The 27,462-nt window shown below is 37.7% G+C and overlaps 2 protein-coding genes and 2 long non-coding RNA genes across 5 annotated transcripts in view; 2 read left to right on the plus strand and 2 right to left on the minus strand.

The window, feature by feature from the left end:
* On the plus strand, positions 1 to 14,328 carry LOC109172861. The gene is made up of 4 exons (XM_019322106.1): positions 1 to 539; positions 10,297 to 10,592; positions 10,706 to 10,839; positions 14,117 to 14,328. The coding sequence occupies exons 1-4, from the start codon at positions 167 to 169 to the stop codon at positions 14,217 to 14,219; spliced, it is 906 nt and encodes a 301-aa protein (XP_019177651.1). The 5' UTR covers positions 1 to 166; the 3' UTR covers positions 14,220 to 14,328.
* LOC109172849 (putative late blight resistance protein homolog R1B-14) overlaps positions 1 to 27,462 on the plus strand; it is a 361,300-nt gene that overhangs the window by 271,490 nt on the left and 62,348 nt on the right. The window contains exon 8 of one of the 2 annotated variants that reach the window (XM_019322082.1): positions 11,765 to 12,011. The gene's annotated coding sequence lies outside the window, so the exon portion shown is untranslated. Of the gene's footprint in view, positions 1 to 11,764; positions 12,184 to 27,462 lie in introns of those variants that run through there. The other variant, XM_019322083.1, reaches the window with a different exon arrangement.
* Positions 197 to 1,316, minus strand: LOC109172866. Its single transcript, XR_002052801.1, has 2 exons — positions 924 to 1,316; positions 197 to 826 (listed from the first exon to the last, which is right to left on the minus strand). It is a non-coding gene; the product is annotated as an uncharacterized LOC109172866 (long non-coding RNA).
* On the minus strand, positions 11,994 to 25,878 carry LOC109172869. Its single transcript, XR_002052804.1, has 2 exons — positions 25,843 to 25,878; positions 11,994 to 12,067 (listed from the first exon to the last, which is right to left on the minus strand). It is a non-coding gene; the product is annotated as an uncharacterized LOC109172869 (long non-coding RNA).

Below are 27,462 nucleotides of genomic sequence, written 5' to 3' on the forward strand. Positions count from 1 at the left end.
GATACTTAGCTTTAAGTACCATTGGTTCTCTTTACGAGTTTCAAATTTTCAAGCTTAAGAATTTGGTAACTCTCATAGTTACTTCATGGATGGAAAAATATCCTTTGCAACTGCCATGTGATATTTTGGATTTGCCACAATTGAGACATTTGCATGTTGATAAGAGATGTTCACAGTATCTCCTTTTTTTGTCAAAAAAGATCTACAAACTCTTTATTGGTTGAAATTTGCTAGCTCCGACGAAAAACCAAACTTCAAAATGGTTCCAAACCTAAAGGAACTTGAGATTTATATTGAAGGCCTATTGGGGCCTAGCCATCTAGGGAGCCTTGTGCATTTACAACTACTTGAGAAGTTGAAGTTTGAAGTAGGAAGGGTCGAGCGCTTTTGTCTTCCAACAGGTTTTCCACCAAACCTTAAGAAGTTGACACTTCGGTATACTTATCTTCCATGGAAGGAGATGGACACAATTGGCAAGTTGCCGCACCTTGAGGTGCTTAAACTAAAAGATTTCGCCTGCTATGGTTCCAAGTGGGAACCAACGAAGATAAGGTTAAAAAAAAAAGATAATAACACAGTAAAATTAAAGAAATGCAAAAAGAAAAATATTTTTTAAAAAATGCACTGTGAATAGTCTTCTTCTGCTTCGTCTCTTCTTCGCTTGCTTCATCATCTACAGCTTCGCGATGCACAGAGAGCTTTGACTCTTCGACTCTTCTTCTGCTTCGTCTCTTCCTCGCTTGCTTCACCATCTACGGCTTCGCGATGCGCAGAGGGCTTTGGCTCTTCAACTACCAAGCGGCGGTGGCCTCCGAGATCTCCAGATCTGAAGAAAAAAAGGGGTGATGGTGGCGGTTCCGGATGTTGGTGGTGGTGGTGGTGGGAGGAGAGAAGAATCGACAGCTTTTTGAGAGCTTTATTACCAGATCTATGCCGTCGAAACCATTCCCTCACAATCTGAACGACGAACGACAAAGGAGCAGTGCGACCAAGCTGATAAACCGTTGTCGTCGTCACCGTTGCCAACAAGTCGTCGCCGTCGAAGCACTACCCGCCACCAACAAGCGTCGTCGTGAGGCCGCTGTCGAAGCGCTACCCGATGGTGTCTCGTTAGAAGCAGAAAGGAGAAGATTTAAAGGTTCGCCGGTTGATATGATAGATCTGAAGAGAGCAGAAAGGAGAAGATTTAAAGGTTCGCCGGTTGATATGATAGATCTGAAGAGAAGAGAAGAGAAGATTTGTATGTTTTGGTGTATTTGGTTGAGATGAAAAGAGGAGATCTGATAGATTTGAATGGCCTTAATTAGTAGATCTGAACTCTGAAGGCCAAATAAAGCTGATATGTGGCTTATATATTTTTATGTTCCGATTAAAATTAATATAAATATCCGCTACCCTTTCTTGTAGAAAGGGTAGTGAAAATTTTTTCTTTTTTTTACAGTCTTTTTATTTTTTAACAATACACTACCCTTGTTTGAAGAAAGGTAGCTTAAAGTCAAATTCTTTGCTCTTTTTTGTACTAGTGGCTTTCGGGAATTAAAGGCACTTCTTATTTCACGTTGAGATCTCAAACATTGGAATGCAAGTTATAATCATTTCTCTGTTTTGGAGCGCCTTGTCTTAAGATATTGTTGGGAATTGAAACACGTTCCAGTTAATTTTAAAAAAATGGAACACTAAATTTAATTGTATTAGAATGTTATTATTCTTCTCTTGTGACTTCTGAAAGCATATTTCTTCTGCAAAGAGGTTATTGTTTAAAGGAACGGCAGTTTGTCCACTCCATGTCCATGAAGTTAGAACTAAGGTTTCTCTCAAATTCTTGTTCATTATTTAAAAACGAAACATTAGTTTTCTGCATTCTAATTCCGTGTATTAATTAATTATTTGCTTTTTTACAAATTTACAATTACTTTTCAAGGTTGAATGGCAAAATAATGAAAGCTCTAAAGAAGACATTGTAGAAAAACTAACGAAGAAAGTGTGGAAAGCTTTGAAGAAGATAGTGTGAAAATCTCTAAAGAAGAAAGTGTGGGAAGCTCTAAAGAATTAAGTGTTGGAGGCTATGATCAAGTAAGGTTGAAAGCTCGGAAGAGTGTGAGGAAATATCTAAAGAAGGTGTCGAAATCTCTTAATGCATTCAAAGAATTGAAGAGGAAGTGTTGTAAACTCTTAGAAGAAAGGAACTGAGGAATTTGTTAATTTTGGGCTCAATATGATCTTATGAAAGCCAAGGTATGTATATATCTATGTAACTTATAATTGAACTCCATATTATCTTTTTGCGATTGCCAATTACTTTCTAGTTTTGTTTAAAGATTTCATTCCAACTTTAATTCATCACCTATTACATTTGCACTCCCAATCATCTACTTCAAAATCAATCAAAACTTTCCACTTTACTCCTATAGTCAGGTACTCAACCTGGCACTAAATTTTGGTCTTGCTGGACTAAAAGTGGCAAGTTTTCAAAGTCCTTAGGTATTAAAGGTGATTGATTTTTTTAGTCATAGTATGGGACTAAAACAGGAATCCATTACTAAGGAAAGTGCAAAGACAAGGCTTTGGAGTCTGGACTTGAAGGAAAACTTTTTTCGTTGAGCACAGGGTAACCAATACTCGGACTAGAAGAAAGATTTAGAAGAACAGAAGGAGCATTTTCTCTTATTTGCTTTGACTCTGATGCATGTGGTGTTTTAATGCCAAAACTGGTAAATACTTTGAGATGGTTTTTGCTAATTGTTAACAAATATACAAATGATCATTTTCTCGTAAAGCACCTATATCTTCCACCTCAGAGCCATTAGCCATAAGAACTTTAGTTCATTTCTTCCCAAACCTTTTTTTCTGCATTCAAGACATAATAAGATTAGACTATGTGGTCTAATGGTACCCGGGTTGGACTTTCATTTGGAAGGTTGTGAGTTTGAGCCTCAGTGGATCCTTTGTGTCTCAGTAGGTTGAGAAAGTATATGAGCAGATTCTTTGTGTTTCAGTAGGTTGAGAAAGTATATGAGCAGATACTACATTGTAATAGAGCTAGCAAAGCATATAATGTCTCATTGCATAGACCAGTCATTTTAATTCATACTTGATTTTTTTTGATTAAATTATATTTATCAGTAATTAAGGATTTGTTACCTGCAATACTCAACAGCTCTTGAATTGAATCAGGAAGGTGGACCAGCTTGCCTCTATGTTCTTCTTTTAGTTCATCATGTGGATGATGCCCATGCATTATCACCCATGTCGGAAATGTTCCTGATGATGCAATAGTTGTTTCCTTTATCAAGAAATTAAATAGCACAAGATAGGAGGAATCAAATCCGAACTTCTCAGTAGCTGTAGTGCGTAAAAGTATTCCTCTTAGAGCATTTTTGTTTCCTATTTTGAACGATGTGACTAGTTAGCTTACTGTTTTCTTGTTGTTTTTGTCCTTCATTGCTTTCTGGTCCCTCAGGTTCAGCAATTATCTGCAGGAGAAAAGAAATCGCCTTAGGAAATGTGTGCATTCCTGTTTGGTTTGGTAGTTAATACGGGTTTTCACATGTCACTAGATTGCTCTACACATTTTAAGGAATGACTAAATAACAGTGAGTATATGGTTATATACAGGAGTGGCCGCACTGATGAAATGTTGTTGAAGTTACCTGACGAAAATTGGAAAGAATTTTCTTTGCACTGTGAATGGCTGCGGGATATTAAATATCACTACCAGTTCCCCAACCATTTCTGGAGGTCCTAGTTTTGACAGGAACTATTTACATCAGTTTATGTTAGTGAACAATCCCGTTTGCTTTTGTGTATGATTTAACTTTCTCTGCTTTCAGTTGTTTCAGAATTTGGAGTATAATTGTATCGAATCGAAGATATAACTAACTAACTAACCTGTTCCGTTCTGTTTTTGTATGCTAAAACATCCTGCAGTTGTAAAAGGTTGTAAGGATACTATGTTGCAGAAGTAGAAGGGAACAATACAAACCACTACACCAGATACAATGACATACAAATCTGTTGGTCCACAGTGCTGAATAAGTTCAATTCACTGTTGGTTTGTCCACTTCATGTTTGTGAAGTTGGAACTAAGGTTTCTCTCTAATTCTTGCTAGTTCGTTATTTCAAACTATTAGTTTTCTGCCCTTTAATTCCATGTATCAAATTAGTTGTTTATTTTTGTACTCATTTTCAATTACTTTTCAAGGTTGAATTTCCAAATAATGAAAGCTCTGAAGAAGAAATTGTAGAAAGCTTTGAAGAAGAAAGTGTGAAAAAGCTCTAAAGAAGAAAGACTGAGAACTGGGAAGCTCTGAAGAAGAGTGATGAAATATGTGAAGAAGTCAAGAAGAAGGTGTTGAAATCACTGAATGCATTCAAAGAATTGAAGATGAAATTAAAGTGTTGTAAGCTCTAAGAAGAAAGTGACTGAGGAATTTTTAAATTTTGGGCTTATTTAAACTTATAAAGCCAAGGTATGAAACTTGTGGTTAAACTCCATATTACTTTGTAGTTTTATTTAAATAGTTCATTCAAACTTTAATTCATGAACTATTTCATTTGTACTTCCAATCATCAACCTCACCATCAATCAAAATTTGGTACCTGAGTTTTTAAAACTTGCCACTTTAGTCCTATAGTCAGGCACTGAATTTTGTTCTTGTTGGACTAAAAGTGGCAAGTTTTCAAAGTCGTTAGGCATTAAATGTGGTCAACTTTTGAGGTTGATAACCACAAAAGTGGAAAATCCAATAGTCTTCTAGTCGAGGGACTAAAACGGGAATCCAATAGTTGAAATATGCATAATTTTTTTGTAATTTTGTCCAATGAGAATTAAGGAGCCTATTCCGATCTGTTGCAATTGAAAAATAGAACTTCGTTTTATCCTTCAGCTTGTAGGCTCCTGGGTGAGAAGTTAATAAGGTCATCATTGCTTTCATGAGTTCATGCACTGGCTAATGTTGATCAGTATACCTCACTTGTACAGTTTCAATCCAGATTGGTGGTTGGGAATTTGTCTAACCATGTTTATGTATAGAACTAAGATGCATCTTAGTTCTATACGTTGCAGAATAGAATACTAAAATGAGTGCAAATGGCGACATGTGCAGTTGGAACTTGCTATATTTTATTTGTTAGATTATTGGCATTTAAAGTCAACCCTATACATAATTCATCAGATAGATATGTCTCAACTCTCATCCTCTCGGCTATAATCATTTATTCATTTCATTTCTGCTGGCTCAATAACTCTCATCTCATCTCATCTGAGTTTCAATTCAGAAACACCTGAGATTAGTTCAAGTTGGCATAAATTCAACAACTCAGACCAATTCACTAACTCCATCTCCATTGTTATAAACCTAATTAAGGTATGCATATATGTTTTATACTTTCTCCAACATCACTCAATTCCTTTTCGGCTTTCATATATATCCTAATGGTTTTGCTGAGGATAGTATAATAATTTAGCAGACAGATTAGATTTTAACCCTACCCATCTTGCATTGCATGCACAATCTATATATCATCTCTGATCTGTTATAATCATTCCATTTAATTTCTTAATTGCTATCTATAATTGATCACGACTGACTAATTAATAACTCGGATATGATATGATCAAGTTCCAGAAACACTTTAGTCTTTAGAGAAGTTCAATATAATGGCTGATGATGCTGTAACCACTCTAATCTGATCTGCGTTTCAATTCAGAAACACCTGAGGTCGAGTAGTTCAAGTTGCCATATCTTTCTCTGCTCTACTCCATACATTCAACAACTCTGACCAATTCACTAACTCCATCTCCATTGTTATAAACCTAATTAAGGTATGCGTGTTTTATACTTTCTCCAGCATCACTCAATTCCTTTTTTTGCTTTCATATATATATATATATATATATATATATATATATATATATATATATATATATATAGTTTAGCATTATGTTTAATTTTGCCCTCTCAATTCACTAATAAGTTCAAAATATTTATCTCATTTTGATTGAGTGATCACTATGTATGAAAATATTCTTGAAGACTTAGGCTCTTGTGGTGGAATGATAGCTATTACAGCGGTTATAATTGTGAAAAAAAGGTGTTTGTTTTAAAAATTTTGATTTGTAATTTAAAAATTTTTATTTTCAATTATAGTATAACAAATTTAAAATATTTTCACACAAACAATATATAGCAGATTCTATATGCCTTTAAATAAAATGGCCCCTCAGCATACAAACAATTGAAAAACAAAAACTGGTAATGGTAACAAACTGTGCATTATTTTCTATTGAATCACATGAATTTTAGATGCAATGATTTTAAGCCATATATGTTGCATGCACCATTATATATCTCTGCTATTTTCTTGCTCAATAATTGAGACTAATAAGTCCGATATGAGTTCCAGAAACACTTTAGAGAATGAAGTTCAATATAATGGATTATGATGCTGAAACCACTCTAATCAAAATAGTAGAGCAAGACCTTGTGGAGCCCAAACTACTTTTGATTTTTGATGCCGGAGGATTGATGGTGGCGCTGCTTCAAATGATCGAGTTGCTGTCTGCCAATCTCTGCATTCTGCAAGCCTTTTTGGAGGAATGTAAGATGAAAATGAATGAAGGGGACACCAAGGCTAAGATACTGTATAAAGATATCCGAAATAAAGTTGCAAGAATATATAAAAATTACAGAATAAAAAATGATCTGAGAAGAGTATATTTGGCAGCTAATAAGAAAGGGGATGCGTTTAGGGCTCGTGAACGACTTCATTCGACCTTGAAACAAGTAGTAAAAGATATTGAGGAAGTTAAAGAACAGATCCTCGCGGGAAAACAAATAACTGCTTTAGAGCTTGAGAAAGAAAACATCACGGTTTGGGAGACCTACCGAAATGCTTTAAATCCTGAGAATGAAGTGATTGTAGGACTCGACAGTGATATAGAGACGATAATTAACCGGCTCTGTTATTCACACTTGATGAGATCAGTTTTCACCATTTTGAGGAATAGTAACATTGACAAGTTTCGAAAATACGTTGAAAATCCAGAGCAGAAACTACAAGTTATCCCACTCGTTGGGGAAGGAGCCATAGGAAAAACTACATTAGCCAAAAGAGTCTATGGACATCCAATTACTATTGCTTGCTTTCAAATTCGAGCATGTGTAGTTGTGTCTCAGGTTCATAACCTCAAAGAGATGCTCATTGGTCTATTACGTTGTATTTCACCAATAACAAGTGAAATCTACGACATGGAGGATGCTCAAATAGCTGACCAATTATGCAGAAGTTTGATGGGCCAGAAGTATTTAATTTTTTTGGATGACATATGGACCACTGCGGCATGACATGCTATCCAAGGATGTTTTCCTGAGAATTCTTGTGGTAGCCATATCTTAGTAACTACCCGGTTCACAGAGGTGGCTGAATACTTAAGTGCAGATCCCTACCATGTGACGTATCAAACTTTAAAGGATCGTTGGGAATTAGTTTCAAGGAAAGTGTTTGGGCAAAGCCAATGAGTTCCGAAGGAATATGAGTCAATTGGGAAACTCATTGTTCTTGGTTGCAGTGGATTACCGCTAGCAGTTGTTGTGATTGCTGGACTTTTGGCAACAGCAAAAGAGTCTCTTGAAATATGGAAAGATGTTGCGGAAACTTTGGATAGAGTTGATACATATGATTATAATAAAAGAATTTCAAAAACACTTTCATTGAGCTACAAGTACTTGCCTAGTCACTTGAAAGCTTGCTTTCATTATTTTGGTGTTTTTCCTGAAGACAACGTCATTCCTGTTAAGAGACTAATCAACTTATGGGTTGCAGAGGAATTTTTAAAGCCACATAAAAATATGAGTTTGGAAGAAGTGGCAGAGAGTTACTTGCATGATCTCATTAATAGAAGTCTAGTTCAAATTAATGACCTAAGTATTGACGGCAAAGTTAAATCATGCAAGGTTCATGATCGAGTGCATGAGGTTTGTGTGAGAGAAGCTATAACGGGGAATACTTTGTGCATTATTGATTGGTGTAATTTGGGGCAAACAAATAATACCCGGAGTATTCGGGTTGTCGAACCACAGAGAGGTGGTGTACTAATCACTAGCTACTAGGTTACTCATATGAAACTAGTCCGAACAAAACTTGAAGGTTGATTGATTGCATAAAATAACAAGCAGAATAAAATAAGTAGCAAGGTTTTGTAGACAATAGAGCAAAATAGGATTCTTGGGATCACAATGTTTAATCACCTAGTGCCAATTAACGTTTGTAATATTTGGTTTGGAATTAAGATTTGTATGGGAATGCAAAGTGGAATCGAATTACTCCCGTAATCTCTATTCCTAGTGAATTTCCACTCCCATGGCTTAAACACCCAATAAGATCAAAGATCAGCATTCAATTATTCCTAATTACTACCATCTCCCGATGAGCAATAATCTAGAATAAACTTCCCCTAATAAGTTCCCCTTTCCCAAGGACCAACCATTAGGTGCAATCGTGTGTGCCCTAATTTATGCCCCAACTCCCATTGGTGACACAAACATGACTGTGAAGCTAGTAATTTAGGCCTTTAACTACCAACAACAACAGATTAAAACAAGATTGCAACACAAATCATAAAACCAAACATAAATATATTCAGAAATTAACGAACTAGGCACATAGGTTCATAAACGAATTCACCCAAAAATCCCTAAAGAATTTAGCCGAGCATGGCTAAATTATACATAGCAAATATGAATAAAGGATTACAAATCATCAGAAGAGTACAAGTATTAACCAAGCGATTCTCCCAAATCTCCCTGGCTTCCTCCTTGCTTCCAAAGACGACTTGAGCCTCTTGATTTCTCTCTTTCTTGTCTACAAAGAACTCTAAAAATCTCTCGGTCTTAGGGTTGAGGAAGGAGGGATTTTATAGTGGGTACAAAGTTGAGATGAAATAGGAATCTTGTACAAAATTGGACTCGAATTATAATTCCTATATTTAAATAAATAAAATGGAAGAATTTAATTATAAAATCAAAGTTGGAATTGGAAATTTGGAATTGAAGTTTGCGCCATTCTTTAATTTGAAATTGAAGTTTGACTTTTGAATTTGATATCTTGCAGCCAACGCCTTTTTGATTCAAGTTGATGCCTTCGTGCGTCGCTCGACGCGTCGAGCTATGGCTCGACGCGTCGAGACCTGATGGTCTCGACTTCTGATGCTACTGGAAATTTTCGACGCGTCGAGCCTTTGGTTCGACGCGTCGAGTCCTTTGGGCCCCGAACTTGTCCAAAATTGCTCAAAACTCATCCTTGAACTTCCCTTGCTCATATCTTTGACCTAAAATGGTTCAAAAACACTAACAAACACCGTAAAACATTCAAAATAAGTGTGAACTATAATTAAATGATAATAGCAAGGAAAATATGTATTAAATAAGCAAAATTAAAGAACTTAAATACTGAGATGATTCAAAATAACTATAAAAACAAGCAAAGATGTGATAACATCAATTATCAATGATAATCATGCTCCAAAAGCTAGTCGTTGGTTAAGTTGTCAAACAAGTCATTGGCCAATCACTCAATCAAGTTATGGGAATTGCACACTAGATAATATCAATTCTGTGCTCTGCTTTGGAAAAGATGTATACCATTCAAAATGCAGGTTGGTATACCCATGTTTGAAATTTCTAAGAGTATTAGATTTATCATTAGTGAAATGCTCACAAGGCATGCCTAGTGAAATAACAGATTTGATTCATTTGAGATACTTGGCTTTAAGTACCATTGGTTATCTTTACAAGCTTCGATTTTCTAAGCTTAAAAATTTGCTTACTCTCATAGTCACTTCGTGGATGGAAAAATGTCCTTTACAAATGCGATGTAATATTTTGGATTTGCCACAATTGAGGCATTTGCATGTTGACAAGAGATGTTCACAGTATCTCCCTTGCATAGTTAAAGGTAATCTGCAAACTCTTTATTGGTTGAAAGTTGCCAACACTGACAGAAAACCAAACTTCAGAATGGTTCCAAACCTAAAGGAGCTTGGGATTTACATTGAAGGCGAATTGGCGCCTAGCTATCTAGGTAGCCTTGTGTATTTACATCTACTTGAGAAGTTGAAGTTCGAAGTAGGAAGAGTCGAGCACTTTTATCTTCCAATTGGTTTTCCACCAAACCTTAAGAAGTTGACACTTCGTTATACTTATCTTTCATGGAAGGAGAGGGACATAATTGGCAAATTACCGCACCTTGAGGTGCTTAAACTAAAAGATTTAGCTTTCTGTGGCTCAAAGTGGAAACCATCGAAGCAAGGCTTTCGGGAATTAAAGGCACTTCTTATCTCACGATCAAATCTCAAACATTGGAATGCAAGTGCTAATCATTTCCCAGTTTTGGAGCGCCTAGTCTTAAGATATTGTTGGGAATTGAAACAAATTCCAATTAATTTTGCAAAGATTGGAACACTGAAGTTAATTGTGTTAGAATGTTGTTATTCTTCTCTTGTGACCTCTGCAAATCAGATTTCTTTGGCAAACAAGTTATTGTTTGAGGGAAAGGCAGATTGTCCACTTTGTGTTCGTAAAGTTGGAACAAAGGTTTCTCTCTTTTTCTTGTTGATTATTTGATACTATTATTGGTTTTCTGGCTTCTAATTCCATGTGTTAATTTAATTATTTATTTTTGTACTCATTTTCAATTAATTTTCAAGGTTGAATTGCCAAATATCGAAAGCTCTGAAGAAGAATCTATAGAACACTCTGAAGAAGAAAGTGTGGAAAGCTCTAAAGAAGAAAGTGTGAAAAACTCTAAAGAAGAAAGTGTGGGAAGCTCTAATCAAGAAAGGTTGAAAGCTCGGAAGAGTGTGAGGAAATATCTAAAGAAGAAGGTGTTGAAATCTTTGAATGCATTCGAAGAATTGAAGAGGGAAGTGTTGTAAGCTCTAAGAAGAAAGTGACCGAGGAATTTGTTAATTTTGGACTTATTATAATCTTATGAAAGCAAGGTATGTATATACCTATGAAACTTAATTATACTTAACTCCATATTATCTTTGCAATTTCCAATTACTTTCTAGTTTTATTTAAAGAATTCTTTCCCACTTTAATTCATGAACTATTTGATTTGTACTTCCCCTCATCAACCTCAAAATCAATAAAAAATTCGGTGCATGAGTTTTTAAAACTTGCCACTTTATAGTCCTATAGTCACGTACGTACTAAATCTGGCACTACACTTTGTTCTTCTTGGGCTAAAAGTGGCAAGTTTTCAAAGTCGTTAGGTATTAAATGTAGTCAATTTTGGAAGTTGATAACCTCAAAAGTGGAAAATCCAATAGCCGTCGACTAAAACAGGAATAATACAAGCTTGTGTCCAATTAATCTATAAGAAGGAGGCTCATTTCTCTTCTTCCGTTTTGGAGCATGGTCCATCCACTGAATACGATGTCTCTTCATCAACCTCACCATCAATCAAAATTTGGTACCTGTTGCAATTAAAACTTGCCACTTTAGTCCTATAGTCAGGCACTGAATTTTGTTATTGTTGGGCTAAAAGTGGCAAGTGCTCAAAGTAGTTAGGCATTAAATGTGGTCAACTTTTGAGGTTGATAACCACAAAAGTGGAAAATCCAATAGTCTTATAGTCGAGGGACTAAAACAGGAATCCAATAGTCGAAATATGCATCATTTTTTGTAATTTTGTTCAAAGAGAACTAAGGAGGTTATTCTGATCTGTTGCAATTGAATTTGAACTTTGTTTTATCTTTCAGCTTGTAGGCTCCTGGGTGAAGTTAATCAGGTCATCATTGCTGAATAAGTTCTCTGTTGCTTTCATGAGTTCATGCACTGGCTAATGTTGATCAGTATACCTCTCTTGTACAGTTTCAATCCAGATTGGTGGTTGGGAATTTGTCTAACCATGTTTATGTATAGAACTAAGATGTTTTATTATCCCGCTTTTGGGAGAAAACAAACAGAGAGGATTTCTTGCTGCAATTCTTCAAGTGCAGCTCAGAGGTGCATCAATATAAGATGTTGTATTTTTGGTTTCCATTTGATCTGAACAATTTCAGCTGTGTTATGATGTTTTCCTGCTCCAATGACACCGTGGCTAAATTGTAGCAATCCACTGTTCAATTAAGTATTCTTTTACATCATATTGAAATGCTCTTTGGTGCCAAGAAAAAAAGAAGGAACAAAGGTGCATGTACTTTAATTTGATCTCCCGTGAGTTGTGAGCTTCACTATTATCTTTTTCCTATTACATCCCTCTGTCCTGGTCTCCTTAGTGATCAAAGCACTCAAGCCTTTCATGATTAATATGAAGAGATAGGGAGACAGTGGATCTCCCTATCTCAAGCCCCTTTGAGGGATAATAAGCCTAAGGGATATAAAAACTGGAGATGCAAGCAGAAACCAGATTAACAAAATTAACATCAAAGCCCAACTTTAATAAGACCCCTTCCGGCCACTAGCTTCCAATTCACCATGTCATACGCCTTACTCATATCCAGCTTCCAAACCTTCCCTTGGTTTTTCCTCTTCAGAAAGTGTTGGGTTTCATATGCAAGTAGTAGGTTGTCCGTTATAGGTCTTCCAGGAACAAACGCACATTGAGGCTCAAAGATAAGACTGTGAAGGAGGGGTTTAATTAGATTGACTAGGATCTTAATTATACAAACTAGGCCACTCATTGGGGAGCGTTATGCTGTGCAACTGTGTGCACCATGCATGGTGCACACGGTTGCAAAAAACGACGTCCGATTAAAAAAAAATTCAGTTTCAAATTATGCACAACATAACGCTGTTGACGGAAATCGAAACTGATTTTTTTTTTTCATTCATTCTGGATATTTAGTTCATTCATTCTGGATATATAGTTCAAATTATACACAACATAATGCTGTTGACGGGAATCGAAACTGATTTTTTTTTAAGTTGGACGTGCGTTTTTAGTCAAAACGACGCCGTTTTTGCAACCGTGTGCACCATGCATGGTGCATACGGTTTGGAATCTACAAACTCTTTATTGGTTGAAAGTTGCTAGCTCCGACAAAAAACCAAACTTCAGAATGGTTCCAAACCTAAAGGAACTTGGGATTTACGTTGAAGGCCAACTGGCGCCTAGCTATCTAGGGAGCCTTGTGTATTTACATCTACTTGAGAAGCTGAAGTTTGAAGTAGGAAGAGTCGAGCGCTTTTATCTTCCAATTGGTTTTCCGCCAAACCTTAAGAAGTTGACACTTTGTTATACTTATCTTCCGTGGGAAGAGATGGACACAATTGGCAAGTTGCTGCACCTTGAGGTGCTTAAACTAAAAGATTTCGCGTTCTGTGGCTCAAAGTGGGAACAATCAGAGCAGTGCTTTTGGGAATTAAAGGCACTTCTCATTTCACGTTCAGATCTCAAATATTGGAATGCAAATTCTAATCATTTCCCAGTTTTGGAGCGCCTGGTCTTAAGATATTGTTGGGAATTGAAACAAGTTCCAATTAATTTTTCATATATTGGAACACTGAAGTTGATTGTGTTAGAATGTTGTTATTCTTCTCTTGTGACTTCTGCAATGCAGATTTCCTCTGCAAAGAAGTTATTGCTTGAAGGAACGACAGATTGTCCACTTCATGTTCGTGAAGTTAGAACTAAGGTTTCTCTCTAATTCTTGTTCATTATTTCAAAATATTAGTTTATTGCCTTCTAATTCCATGTATTAATTTAATTAATTATTTATTTATTTTTGTACTCATTTTCAATTACTTTTCAAGGTTGAATTGCCATGTAATGAAAGCTTTGAAGAAGAAAATGTAGTAAACTCTGAAGAAGAAAATGTGGAAAGTGTGAAAAGTTCTGAAGAAAATGTGAAAAGCTCTAAAGAAGAATGCGTGAGAAGCTAGATGGTTTCTCTCTAATTCATTTTCATTATTTCAGAATATTAGTTTTCTACCTTCTCATTCCATGTATTAATTAATATAATTATTTATTTTTGTACTCATTTTCTATTTCTTTTCAAGGTTGAATTGCCATATATTGAAAGCTCTGAAGAACAAAGTGTGGAATGCTCTATAGGAGAAACTGTGGGAAGGTATAAAGAATTAAGTGTTGGAAGCTCTGATCAAGAAAGGTTGAAAGCTCGGAAGAGAGTGATGAAAAATCTGAAGAAGAAGGTGTCGAAATCCCTGAATGCGTTCAAAGATTTGAAGAGGAAAGTGCTAAGAAGAAAGTGAGTTAGGAATTTTTAAATTTTGGGCTTATTATAAACTTATGATCCAAAGCCAAGGTATGTATGTATATACCTATGAAACTTGTGGTTAAACTCCATATTATCTTTTGCAATTGTCTGCTACAATTCAGCTGTGTGTGTTATGATGTTTTTCTGTTCCAATGACACCATGTCCCAGTTGTAACAATCCATTGTTCAATTCAGTATTTCTTTTACAACATATTAAAATGCTTAGCTTTTTGGTGCCACTGAAACCTGCATATATTCATGAGTGATCCTTAAACTTGGAGCTGAGGTTCTCTCACCTATTGGAATCGTCATTGTACTAGCATTTTGGGATGGACTCTTCTTTTAGATCGACTTGAGTGCTTATCATAGTCCAGATTACCGTATTTGAAAGAGCAGACCAATATAAGACAATAACTAGTAATTTGAATTTGAATGTTGAAAAATAAAACTTAAATAATGCTGAATTGTGTTGTCTCAAGGTAAGTACCAATTTATTTTTATTATTATTTTCTCATTTTTCAAAATAATGAAATCTCTGAAGATTAAAGTGTGCAAAGCTCCGAAGAATAATGTGTTGAAAGCTCTAATCATGAAAAAGGGCTGAAAGCTCGGAAAAGTGTGGTGAAGAAGAAGGTGTTGAAAGCTCTAATCATTGAGTGAATTGAAGAGGAAAGTGTGGAGAGCTCTAAGAAGAAAGTGATAGAGGAGGAAGAGGCTATTCTATTGCAATGCAATATCAACATAGTAGTTGGGTATAAACATATTTGTACTTTCATTTCATCCGAAGAGGATGCTATTCTATTGCAATAGAATTTGAACTGCACTTTATCTTTCAGCTTGTAGGCTCATGATTGAAGTTAATCATTGCCGACATCTACTGTTTGGTTTCATCGAGTTCAGAACAGGCAAAAATGTTGGGCAGGCAGTCCATAAATATATCCACTTTTCCAGTCCAATCGAGATTGGTGTTCATCATTCTCTTTTGGTTGATTGAAGGTGCTTATCATCTCGCTTTCGGGGGAGAAAGAAACTTACACAAACAGAAAATATCTCTTACTTCAGTTCCCAGTGGATTCTTCAAGCACAGCTCAATGGTTCATCAAAATGTTGTATTTTTTGCTTTCCATTTGATTATAACAATATAATCCATCTTTGTGTTATATTGGTTTCTGTTACATCCTATGTTGAACTCATCAAATTGGTTTGTATCTTAAAAATGCTTATTTTGAGAATGAGATATTTTTACATTCTGACATTGTAGCATTTCCTTGAACTATATATATATGCAGAAAAAAACAGAAAAGTTGGTTGCAGAATATAATACTAAAATGAGTGCAAATGGCTACATGTGAAGCTCGGAAGAGTGTGAGGGAATATCTAAAGAAGAAGATGTCGAAATCTCTGAATGCATTCAAAGAATTGAAGAAGAAAGTGTTGTAAGCTCTAAGAAGAAAGTGACTGAGGAATTTGTTAATTTTAGGCTTAATACGAACTTATGAAAGCCAAGGTATGTATATACCTATAAAACTTATACTCAAACTCCATATTATCTTTTGCAATTGCCAATTACTTTCTAGTTTTCTTAAAGAGTTCATTAACTATTTCAATTGTACTTCCAATCATCAACCTCACCATCAATCAAAATTTGGTACCTGAGTTTTTAAAACTTGCCACTTTAGTCCTATAGTTAGGTACTAAATCTGGAACTAAATTTTGTTCTTGTTGGTCCTATAGAATCTTCCTTGAAATTTAAATTTTATGTTTTCTAAAAATAAAAATCCAAAGATACCATCAGTTGACTTTTGACTTGTTTGTTAGGTGTAGATTGTAGACCTTTCCACCATCAATAATTCATCAGATCTGTCTCAACTCTTATCCTCTCTGCTATACTCATTTCATCTCTGCTCGCTCAACAACTCTCATCTCATCTCATCTGAGTTTCAATTCAGAAACACCTGAGTTAGTTCAAGTTGGCCTATGATGTTTTCTCTGGTCTACTCCATAAATTCAACAACGTAACATAGACCATTTCTTATCTGATATTATCCAAACCCGGTTCTCTAACTGTACTCCATCTCCATCTTCATCAACCTAAGGTATGTTTCATACTTTCTCCAACGTCACTCAATTCCTTTTTTTTTTTTTTTTTTTTGCTTAAATATATATAGTTTAGCATTATGTTTTGCCCTCTCAATTCACTAAGTTCAAAACATTTATCTCATCATTTTGATTGAGTGATCACTATGTATGAAAATATTCATGAAGACTTAGGCTCAATTTTGCTATGTATTCACTAGGGTCCGTTTAGAAATCAGGAAAAATGTTTTTCGAGTTTTCAGTGTTAGGATGCAACAGAAAAATTCAGTCAACCGAAAACATTTTACGTTGACGGGGAAAATGAAGCCATTTTGGCGAAAAATGACTTCTGCCAAAATTTGGGGGATGTCATTTTCCATCAGAATGTTTAAACGTACAATCCTACTCATTTTTCTAGAAAATAAACTAAACACACCAAGTTTTCCAAAATGCTACCAAACACTGGAAAGAAAAATATTTTCTGAAAAATGACTTATTTTCCAGAAGTCATTTTCCTGCTTTCCAAACGGACCCTAAATTTATAATATTTATCTCATTTTGATTGTGTCTTCATGTATGAATTGAAACTAGAGTTGACAGTAAGCATATGACCCTAAGTCTTCATTCATGAAGACTTAGTGTCAGTTTGGGAGAGCGGTTAGATTTGTGTGGTAACTATTAGAGCGGTTAGATCCGTGAAAAAGGTATTTGTTTAAAAAAAAACATCAGTGATGGTGAGAACTAACTGAAAGATGCAATGATTCTCCAGAGGATGCTATATGTAATATAATGATCATTGACATCAAGCCACCGCACATTGTTGTATTTTATTATTATTATTTTTTTTGGGTGTACCCGGTTTTCACGGTTGGACACAGTCACTAATCCACTCGTTGAAGTGTAGACGACTCTATTGGGTTGGAAACCCACTTTGGGGCACAAGGAGTTGTTTTTCAATGCTCTGCAAGTTGGCATTAATAATCCAAGGCAATGTTTAAAAGTTATTATGTTAATAATAATAATTCAGAAGATTTTAACCATTATCTCTATCTCTGCTATAATCATTCCATTTCTTGCTCAATAATTGAGACTAATAAGTCGATCTGATATGGGTTCCAGAAATTAAACACTTTAGAGAAGTTCAATGGCTTTGGATGCTGTAACCACTCTAATCAAAATAGTAGAGCAAGACCTTATGGAGCCTAGACTACTTTCGATTTTTGATGCTGGAGGAATGAAGGCGTCGCTGCTTGAAGTGATCAAGTTGCTGTCTCCCAAGCTCTGCTTTGTGCAAGCCTTTTTGGAGGAGTATAAGACGAAAATGCATCACTGGGGCATCTATGAAGCAATCCGAGATGAAGTTGCTAGAAGATATAAAGATTACAAAATAGAATCTAAACTGAGACAAGTATATTTTGAAGCTAACTGGGGACAGTATGAGTCTGCATATGTTGATAAACTTCATCGGACCTTGAAACAAGTGGTAGAAGATATTGAGGAAGCTCGAGAATTGATCCTGGAGATAAAAAAGATAATTGCTTTAGAGCCTGATAATGAGGAAGAGAATATCACGGTTTGGGATACCTTCCAAAATGCTTTAGAGCTTGAGAATGAAGTAATTGTAGGATTCGACCGTGATATAAAGAAGATTATTACCCGACTCGGTTTTGCACACTCGATGAGATCAGTTTTCAACATTTTAAGGAATTTTAACACTGACATATCTCAGCAATATGTTGAGCTGATGAATCTACAAGTTATCCCACTTGTCGGGGAAGGAGGCATAGGAAAAACTACATTAGCCAAAAGAGTCTATGGAAATCCAACTACTATTGGTTGGTTTCACATTCGAGCGTGGGTAGTTGTGTCTCAAGTTCATAACCTCAAAGAGATGCTCATTGGTCTATTACGTTGTATTTCACCAATAACAAGTGAAATCTACAACATAGACAATGCTCAAATAGCTGAGCAATTATGCAGAAGTTTGATGGGCCAGAAGTATTTAATTCTCTTAGATGACATATGGAGCACTGCTGCATGGGATGCCATCCAAGGATGTTTTCCAGATAATTCTAATGGAAGCCGAATCTTAGTAACTACTCGGTTCACAAATGTGGCTGAATACTTGAGTGTTGATCCCTATTACATGAAGTATCAAACTATAGAGGATCGTTGGGAATTATTTTCGACGAAGGTGTTTGGGCAAAGCCATTTTGTTCCCAGGGAATACGAGTTAATTGGCAAACGAATTGTTCTTGGCTGCAGTGGATTACCGCTGGCAGTTATTGTGATTGCTGGACTTTTGGCAACAGCAAAAGATTCTCTAGAAATATGGAGAGATGTTGCGGAAACTTTGGATGGAGTAGAAACGTATGATAGTAACAACAAAATTTCAAAAGTACTTTCATTGAGCTACAAGTACTTACCTCGTCACTTGAAACCTTGCTTTCATTATTTTGGGGTGTTTCCTGAAGACAATGTCATTCCTATTAAGAGATTAAACAACTTATGGGTTGCTGAGGGATTTTTAATGCCACATCAAAATAAGAGTTTGGAAGAAGTGGCAGAGAGTTACTTGCGTGATCTCATTAATAGAAGTCTAGTTCAAATTAATGAGCTAAGTGTTGACGGCAAAGTTAAATCATGTAAGGTTCATGATCGAGTGCACGAGGTGTGTGTGAGAGAAGCTATAACGGGGAATACTTTGTGCATTATCAATGGCAATGATGCTCCAAAAGTTAGTCATTGGTTAAGTTGTCAAACAAGTCATTGGCCAATTACTCAAGCAAGTTATGGGAATTGCACAATATATAATATCCATTCTATGCTCTGCTTTGGTAAAGATGTATACCATTCAAAATGCAGGTTGGTATACCCATGTTTGAGATTTCTAAGAGTATTGGATTTATCATTAGTGAAATGCTCACAAGGCATGCCTAGTGAAATAACAGATTTGGTTCATTTGAGATACTTGGCTTTAAGTACTATTGGTTCTCTTTACAAGTTTCAATTTTGTAAGCTTAAAAATTTGCTTACTCTCATAGTTACTTCATGGATGGAAAAATGTCCTTTGCAAATGCGATGTAATATTTTGGATTTGCCACAATTGAGGCATTTGCATGTTGACAAGAGATGTTCACAATATCTCCCTTGCTTAGTTAAAACTAATCTGCAAACTCTTTATTGGTTGAAAGTTGCCAACTCTGACATAAAACCAAACTTCAGAATGGTTCCAAACCTTAAGGAACTTGGGATTTACATTGAAGGCGAATTGGCACCTAGCTATCTAGGAAGCCTTGTGCATTTACATCTACTTGAGAAGTTGAAGTTTGAAGTAGGAAGGGTCGAGCGCTTTTATCTTCCAATTGGTTTTCCACCAAACCTTAAGAAGTTGACACTTCGTTATACTTATCTTCCATGGAAGGAGATGGACACAATTGGCAAGTTACCACACCTTGAGGTGCTTAAACTAAAAGATTCCGCTTTCTGTGGCTCAAAGTGGAAACCATCAAAGCATGGCTTTCAGGAATTAAAGGCACTTCTTATCTCACGGTTAAATCTCAAACATTGGAATGCAAGTGCTAATCATTTCCCTGTTTTGGAGCGCCTAGTCTTAAGATATTGTTGGGAATTGAAACAAATGCCAATTAAATTTGCAAATATTGGAACACTGAAGTTAATTGTGTTAGAATGTTGTTATTCTTCTCTTGTGACCTCTGCAAATCAGATTTCTTCGGTAAACAAGTTATTGTTTGAGGGAACGGCAGATTGTGCACTTCGTGTTCGTAAAGTTGGAACTAAGGTTTTTCTCTATTTCTTGTTGATACTTTGAAACTATTATTGGTTTTCTGCCTTCTAATTCCATGTGTTAATTTAATTATTTATTTATGTACTCGTTTTCAATTATTTTTCAAGGTTGAAATGCCAAATAACGAAAGCTCTGAAGAAGAGTTTGTAGAAAGCTCTGAAGAAGAAAGTGTGGAAAGTTCTAAAGAAGAAAGCTTGAAAAACTCTAAAGAAGAAAGTGTGATAAGCTCTGATCAAGAAAGGTTGAAAGCTCGGAAGAGTGTGAGGAAATATCTAAAGAAGAAGGTGTCGAAATCTCTGAATGCATTCAAAGAATTGAAGAGGAAAATGTTGTAAGCTCTAAGAAGAAAATGACTGCGGAATTTGTCAACTTTGGGCTTAATATGAACTTATAAAAGCCAAGGTATATGTATATATACCATTGAAACTTATACTTAAACTCCATATTAACTTTTGCAATTGCCAATTACTTTCTAGTTTTACTTAAAAGTTCTTTCCAACTTTAATTCATGAACTATTTAATTTGTACTTCCCATCATCAACCTCAAAATCAATCAAAAATGGGTACCTGGGTTTTTAAAACTTGCCACTTTAATTAGTGCTATAGTTAGGTACTAAATCTGGCACTAAATTTTGTTATTCTTGGGATAAAAGTGGCAAGTTTTCAAAGTCGTTAGGTATTAAATGTAATCAATTTTGGAAGTTGATAACCACAAAAGCAAAAAATCCAACAGTCGTCTAGTCGAGGGACTAAAACAAGAATCCAATAGATGAGAATTCAAATTCCAATTCAATCAGGAAAGATAGGATTACAGGAGAGTATATCTGAAACAATCTCTAACTGATCCTATCTAACAGGTTATTAACAGAAGACTTATTCGAACCACATATAATAACTATAGGTTATAAACATAAACAAAATAATAACACTAATATTACTCACGCACCCCCTCAAGCGGACGGTGATAAGGACACAACGTTCAGCTAGTCTCGAAGAGTAATAAACCTGGGCCCTACAAGTGGATTGGTGAAGATGTCTGCAAGCTGATCCTTCGTCGATACAAAATTAACCACAAAGTCACCACAGGCTACCTTGTCTCGAACAAAATGGTAGTCTATCTCAACATGCTTCGTCCTGGCGTGAAAGACTGGATTTGCACAAAGATATGTTGCGCCCAAATTGTCACACCACAACGTCGAGGACTGCCCAGAGTGCAATCCTAACTCCCGAAGAAGAGAAACGACCCAAGTGACCTCAGCTGCCACATCAGCTAAGGCCTTATACTCTGCTTCGGTCGAGGAGCGCGCAACTGTCCGCTGTTTCCGTGATAGCCACGACACAAGGTTTGTGCCCAAAAAAACTGCATACCCACTGGTGCTCTTCCGATCGATGGGACAACCAGCCCAGTCGGAGTCAGAATAAGCGTGAATGGAAGTAGTCGGTGAGGAAGACAGTCTCAATCCATAGTCTAACGTGCCCTTGACGTACCGTAAGACACGCTTAACCATGCCCTAGTGGTCTTCGGTCGGAGTGTGCATAAACTGACATAACCGGTTGACGGCATAAGACAAATCCGACCGAGTGATCGTGAGATACTGTAAGGCCCCAACTATCCGGCGATATTGCGTGGGATTATCAAAAGGTTCAATTGACGGAGTAACCGGCTGAGTCGTCGAGGCAGGAGTGGATAAGGGTTTGCAGTCTACCATACCAGCCCTGTTCAGAATATCATTCATGTAACGCCGCTGAGACAGAATAACCCCTGCTGAAGTGTCAACTGTTTCAATCCCCAAGAAAAAACTGGGTTTCCCGAGATCCCGGATCTTAAAAGCTGTCGCAAGACGGGACAACAGCGTGTTAATAAGTGTGGCACTGCTCCCAAGCATAATAATATCGTCTACGTATACTAGTAAAAACACTTGGCACCCATCCAGACTGTAGTAGAAAAGAGATACATCCGTCTTCGTTGCGCTAAAACCAGTAGTAAGGAGAAAGTCTTGCAAGCGCTTAAACCACGCCCGTGGTGCCTGTTTAAGCCCATAGAGAGACCTCTGTAAGTGGCAGACATGGTCTGGATGAACCGGATCTTCATACCCTGGAGGCTGTTTCATATACACAGTCTCAGCTAGATGTCCATTCAGAAAGGCATTGTGCACATCCAACTGTCGGAGCGTCCACTTGTTGGTTATAGCCAAAGAAAGAAGAAGACGAACAGTTGTCGGTTTAACAACTGGACTGAATGTGTCGAAAAAATCTTCCCCGGCTACTTGATTGTAACCCTTAGCCACAAGCCGTGCTTTATACCGTTCGACTGACCCATCAGCAGCCCATTTGGTGCGGAATACCCATTTGCATCCAATAATATTCATCGTGGGACTAGGCGGGACTAGACTCCAGGTATTGTCATGTAAAAGGGCATTAAACTCTTGATCCATAGCATCCCGCCACTGTGGATGTCCAACAGCTTGGGAATAACAAGTCGGATCAGCTGAAAAGGCTGTGAGGGCCTGAAAATCTTCAGCAGTACCCTGAGTCTGACCACGGAGACGCATGATATGAGCTCGTTCTTGTGGTTGAGCCCGACCCCACCCCCGACCTCGTGGCCGACCCCGCCCCCGAGTAGCTGGAACAACGGGTTCTATTGCTAAAGGTGGCTCTTCTTGAGCAATAGGACGGGCGTCAGAGTCTCATGATACTGTGACATTGGGTTGCACCATAGGCTGAGTATGAGCGGGCACAATAGGGCCAGATGCCCACGGTACAGGGTAGACCTCAGCTACACGTGGAGCTATACCTGTAACAAAAGGGAAAATGGTTTCATCAAACCGTACATGGCGGCAGACATAAATTTTCCCACTGGTTAGGTCCATGCATCTGTAACCTCGGAAAGATAGAGGGTACCCCAGGAAGACACAGGGAGTGGACCGAAACTCTATCTTATGCCGATTATAAGGCCTAAGATAGGGAAAACACAAACATCCGAAGACGCGTAGGAACTGATAGGGTGCTATTTTCTGATGTAAACGGAAATAAGGACTTTCAAATTTTAGGACCGAGGTGGGGAGATAATTGATGAGACATGTTGCTGTCTCGAAGGCAAAATCCCAGTATTGTTGTGGGACCGACCCTTGAGCTAAAAGGGCTAAGCCCGTTTCGACAATATGTCGATTGCGGCGCTCAACTCTCCCGTTTTGCTCATGCATGTATGCACACGACTGACGGTGATTAATCCCAAGGGTTTGAAAGGTGGCGTGTAGTTTGCGGTATTCACCCCCTAAATCGGATTGTATGGACTTGATAGAGCGCGAGAATTGCCGCTCTACCAGAACACGAAAAACATCAAAGGTTTTATAGATGTCTGATTTTACCCTTAATGGATAAAACCAGCAATAGCGTGAAAAGTCATCTACAAAGAGAAGAAAATAGCGGAAGCCACTAGACGAGATAACTGGTGCAGGCCCCCAGATATCCGTGTACAATAAATCAAGTACAGTATTGCTAGAAGTATTGAGTCTATCTAATGGAAAACGACAGGACTTGCCGAGATGGCTGGCAAGCCGTACATGATTCGAAACTAACACTATTTGGTGTAACTGAACAATGTTGCAGAATTTTATTCTGGACCAATTTGTGAGGGTGACCAAGCCTGCGATGCCATATCGTGGATGTTGCCCGGGAACTGACGAATGCGAAATGACTCCGGGAAATTGGCAACTTGTAAAGACCTCCAGAAGTCAGGCCTTTAAGAAGCACCGCCTTGGTTTTGGAATCCTTCACAACGAAACAACTGTCATGAAATTCAAAAAACACAGAATTGTCTTTAGAAAATTTTTGTACAGATAAAAGGGAAAAGTTAATTTTGGGACATGTAGCACATTAGATAGAAACAGGTGTTTTGACACAGAGGGGATCGATGCATGGCCAACCCGCGAAATTTTTAAGCCTGTACCATTTCCCACTGTCAACGTGTCCGGACCAATATATTCCTCTGATGACGTTAACATTCCAGCTTTCGGAGTCGCGTGAGCCGTGGCCCCAGTGTCAGGGTACCACGCCTCGGCCGATGGTGCGGTGGTAACCGGAGTCTCGCCCGAAACGGCGACATGCGCCTGCGCGGGGGGTGGTTGTGTGGTGTACCGTTTGTAGCAGTAAACCGCGGTGTGCCCCTGCGCCCTACAAATTTGACAACGTGGGCCGCCACCACGCTGATTCGGGCCGCCACCCCGCTGATTCCGACCACAGCCACCACGCCAGTTATGCTGCCGGCCTCCTTCAGCATTGCCGTGACCACCTGTATTGCGTCCGCTACTCCCACTGCCTCGGCCAGCATAGAAGGCCGAGTGCGAACTGCTTCCTGCGCCATCTGCAAAATCATCGGCAAGAATAAAATCCGCGGCTTGCAGGTGATCCGCGAGATGTGGAAGAGAGACCGGAGCATGTGCCGTCAGCGAAGCCGCATATGCCCTGTACTCCGGACGCAAGCCCCGTATCACGTACAGATTTTGCTCGGCCATGGAAAGCGGCTGACCGGCCTGGGCAAGCGCTTCCACCAACAGCTCCGCTTTTCCGAGGTAGTCACCGGGTGTAGACCCCCCTTCCCGGAGCGCCTGAAACTGACCAAGCAGGCTTAAACACCGTGCCTGCGTGTTGGAACCGAGGGCGGTGCAAATGGATCTCCATACGTCGGCGGCGGTGTCCCGGCCAACTGCGAGATGCAGAACTTCATCTGACATCGAGGATATGAGAAGGCTCAAAATAGACTGGTCCTGGAGAACCCAGGCCTTGTGCGCCGGGTTGGGAGTTGACGGGACAGTGATTGCGCCGGAGCCCGACTCGCCGGAACCGGATGCGGATAGAAACGCCGGCGGGCATGGGGTGGTGCCGTCCACATAGCCGATGATGAGGTCCTGACCTCTGAGAAACGGGAGAAGCTGGGTTCTCCAAAACAGAAAGTTTCTCGAGGTCAATTTCATCGAGATGAAATGGTGGGCTCTGGACAACGGATTTCCGGTCGCCGGAGATGAGCCGCCGACAGCGGCGGATGGAGTTCTCTCGGAGGAGTGCGACGACATAGTCGGGGTAAGGAGGGGGTTGGGTGTTTTGCGGTGGAGGATCGTGTTTAAGCTGATACCAGATGAGAATTCAAATTCCAATTCAATCAGGAAAGATAGGATTACAGGAGAGTATATCTGAAACAATCTCTAACTTATCCTATCTAACAGGTTATTAACAGAAGACTTATTCTAACCACATATAATAACTATAGGTTATAAACATAAACAAAATAATAACACTAATATTACTCACACAATAGTTGATAAATGCACCATTTATTGTAATTTTGTCCAAAGACGTTATCCTAATATGTATTTGAACTTCACTTTATCTTTCAGCTTGTAGCTTCCTGACTAAAGTTAATAAGGTCATCATTGATGAATAAGTTCTCTATTGCTTTCATACATGAGTTCATGCAGTGGCTAATGTTTATGAAGTTGATAAGTATAGTCACTTGTCCAGTCCAATCCAGATTAGTGGTGATCTGTCTCTTTGGTTGGAATTTTCGGGAGAAAATAAACAGGAAGGGTTTCTTGCTGCAATTCTTAAAGTGATACTTAAAGGTTCATCAATATAAGATGTTGTATTTTTGGTTTCCATTTGATCTGAACTATTTAGCTGTGCGTGCAGCGTGTTATGATGTTTTTCTGCTCCAATGTCACTATGGCTAAGTTGTAACAATCCACTGTTCAATTAAGTATTCTTTTACAACATATTTAAATATAATACTTTTTATTAGTTGAGAGTTGGTAGCTTAGTTGAAAAATTCAACTTTAGTGGTTCCAAACTTATAGGAACTAGGGATTTACATTGAAGGTGAAATGACACCTAGTTGTCTGGAGAGTCTTGTCCATTTACGTTGACCTGAGAGGTTAAAATTTGAAATGGGAAGGGTTGAACGCTTTTATCTCTCTAGCGGTTCTCCCCCAAACCTAAGGAAGTTGGCATTTTGTTAATACATATCTCCCTTGAGAGGATATGAGCATAATTGGCTAATTACCCAACCATGAAGTGCTCAAATTAAAAGATTTTGCATTTTGTGGCTTAGAGCGGGAGTCAATAAAATGGTGCTTTGAAAGATTAAAGGTACTTTTTATTGAGCGATTAGATCTCAAACATTAGAATGTAAATGTTGATCATTTTCCCGTTCTGGAGCTCTTAGTCTTGAGACATTGTTGGGACTTGAAAAAAGTTCTGATTACTTCTGCAAATATTAGAATTTTGAAATCAATTGTGTTAGAAAGCAATTATTCTTCTATTGTGACTTCTGTAAACAATATTTGTGGAAAAGTCCAAAGAAAGAGAGACTAGGCATTTTGTGTTTGTGATCTCGAAACTAAGGCTGGCCTCTCTTTAATTCTCATTCACAATTTGGAATTGTTAGTCTTGTGGCTTCTAATTCCATGGATTAATATTATTTTCATTTCTTGATCTCATTGTAAACTACTATGTTCTTCTCTAGGTTGAATTACCAAATAATAAAAGTGACAGTGGAATTTGTTTAGTTTGTTTTGTGATTGGGGAAACCTTGCATTCTGCTTTTGAGGAAGAAAAACAACAGAAAAAGTCTCTTGCCAGTTGCTTCAATTCATTTCCCGTGGATCGTTTTCATTTCGTTTTGTGAATCTATACGCTCAGACTAATCTTGTTTGTGCCAGCCAGGTAATACCTAAATAGTTGTCACGGAATACAAATGTTCAAAAATTCAATTATACTGTAGTTTTTTAAGTGAGATAATTCAATCTCATATTCAGCCATTCAGGTGTATTTCAGTATCTTATTTAAGCAGTATCCCTTAAACCTTTTTTTTTTTTCAACTTCTTAAATTTCTCATCAATCAAGTGAACATGGAATCTTCCTTGAAATTTAAATTTTATTTTAAAAAATCCAAAGATACCAATCATACCATCAGTTGACTTTTGAGTTGGTGGTTGGGTGTAGAGTGTAGACCTTAATTTCCAGCATTAATAATTCATCAGATAAGATCAAATCTCTCTTCTCTCTCAACTCTCATCCTCAATCTTTGCTCGCTCAATTCAGAAACAGCTGAGTTTAGTTCAATTAAGTTTCCATTATTTTCTGAGATTAGTTCAATTATTTTCTCTGGTCTACTCCATAACTCGATCAGACCATCTCTATCTCATCTCATATTACCCGGCCAAACTCCATCTCCGATCCATCTTCATCAACCTAATTGAGGTATGCATATATGTTTCATACTTTCTCCAACATCACTCAATTCCTTTTCTGCTATCATATATATAGGGAAGGGTTCAGGTGCGGGGATGGCATTCTGTGC

This window comes from Ipomoea nil, unplaced genomic scaffold, assembly GCF_001879475.1.
Source record: "Ipomoea nil cultivar Tokyo-kokei standard unplaced genomic scaffold, Asagao_1.1 scaffold0436, whole genome shotgun sequence".
Classification (NCBI taxonomy): Eukaryota; Viridiplantae; Streptophyta; class Magnoliopsida; order Solanales; family Convolvulaceae; genus Ipomoea; species Ipomoea nil.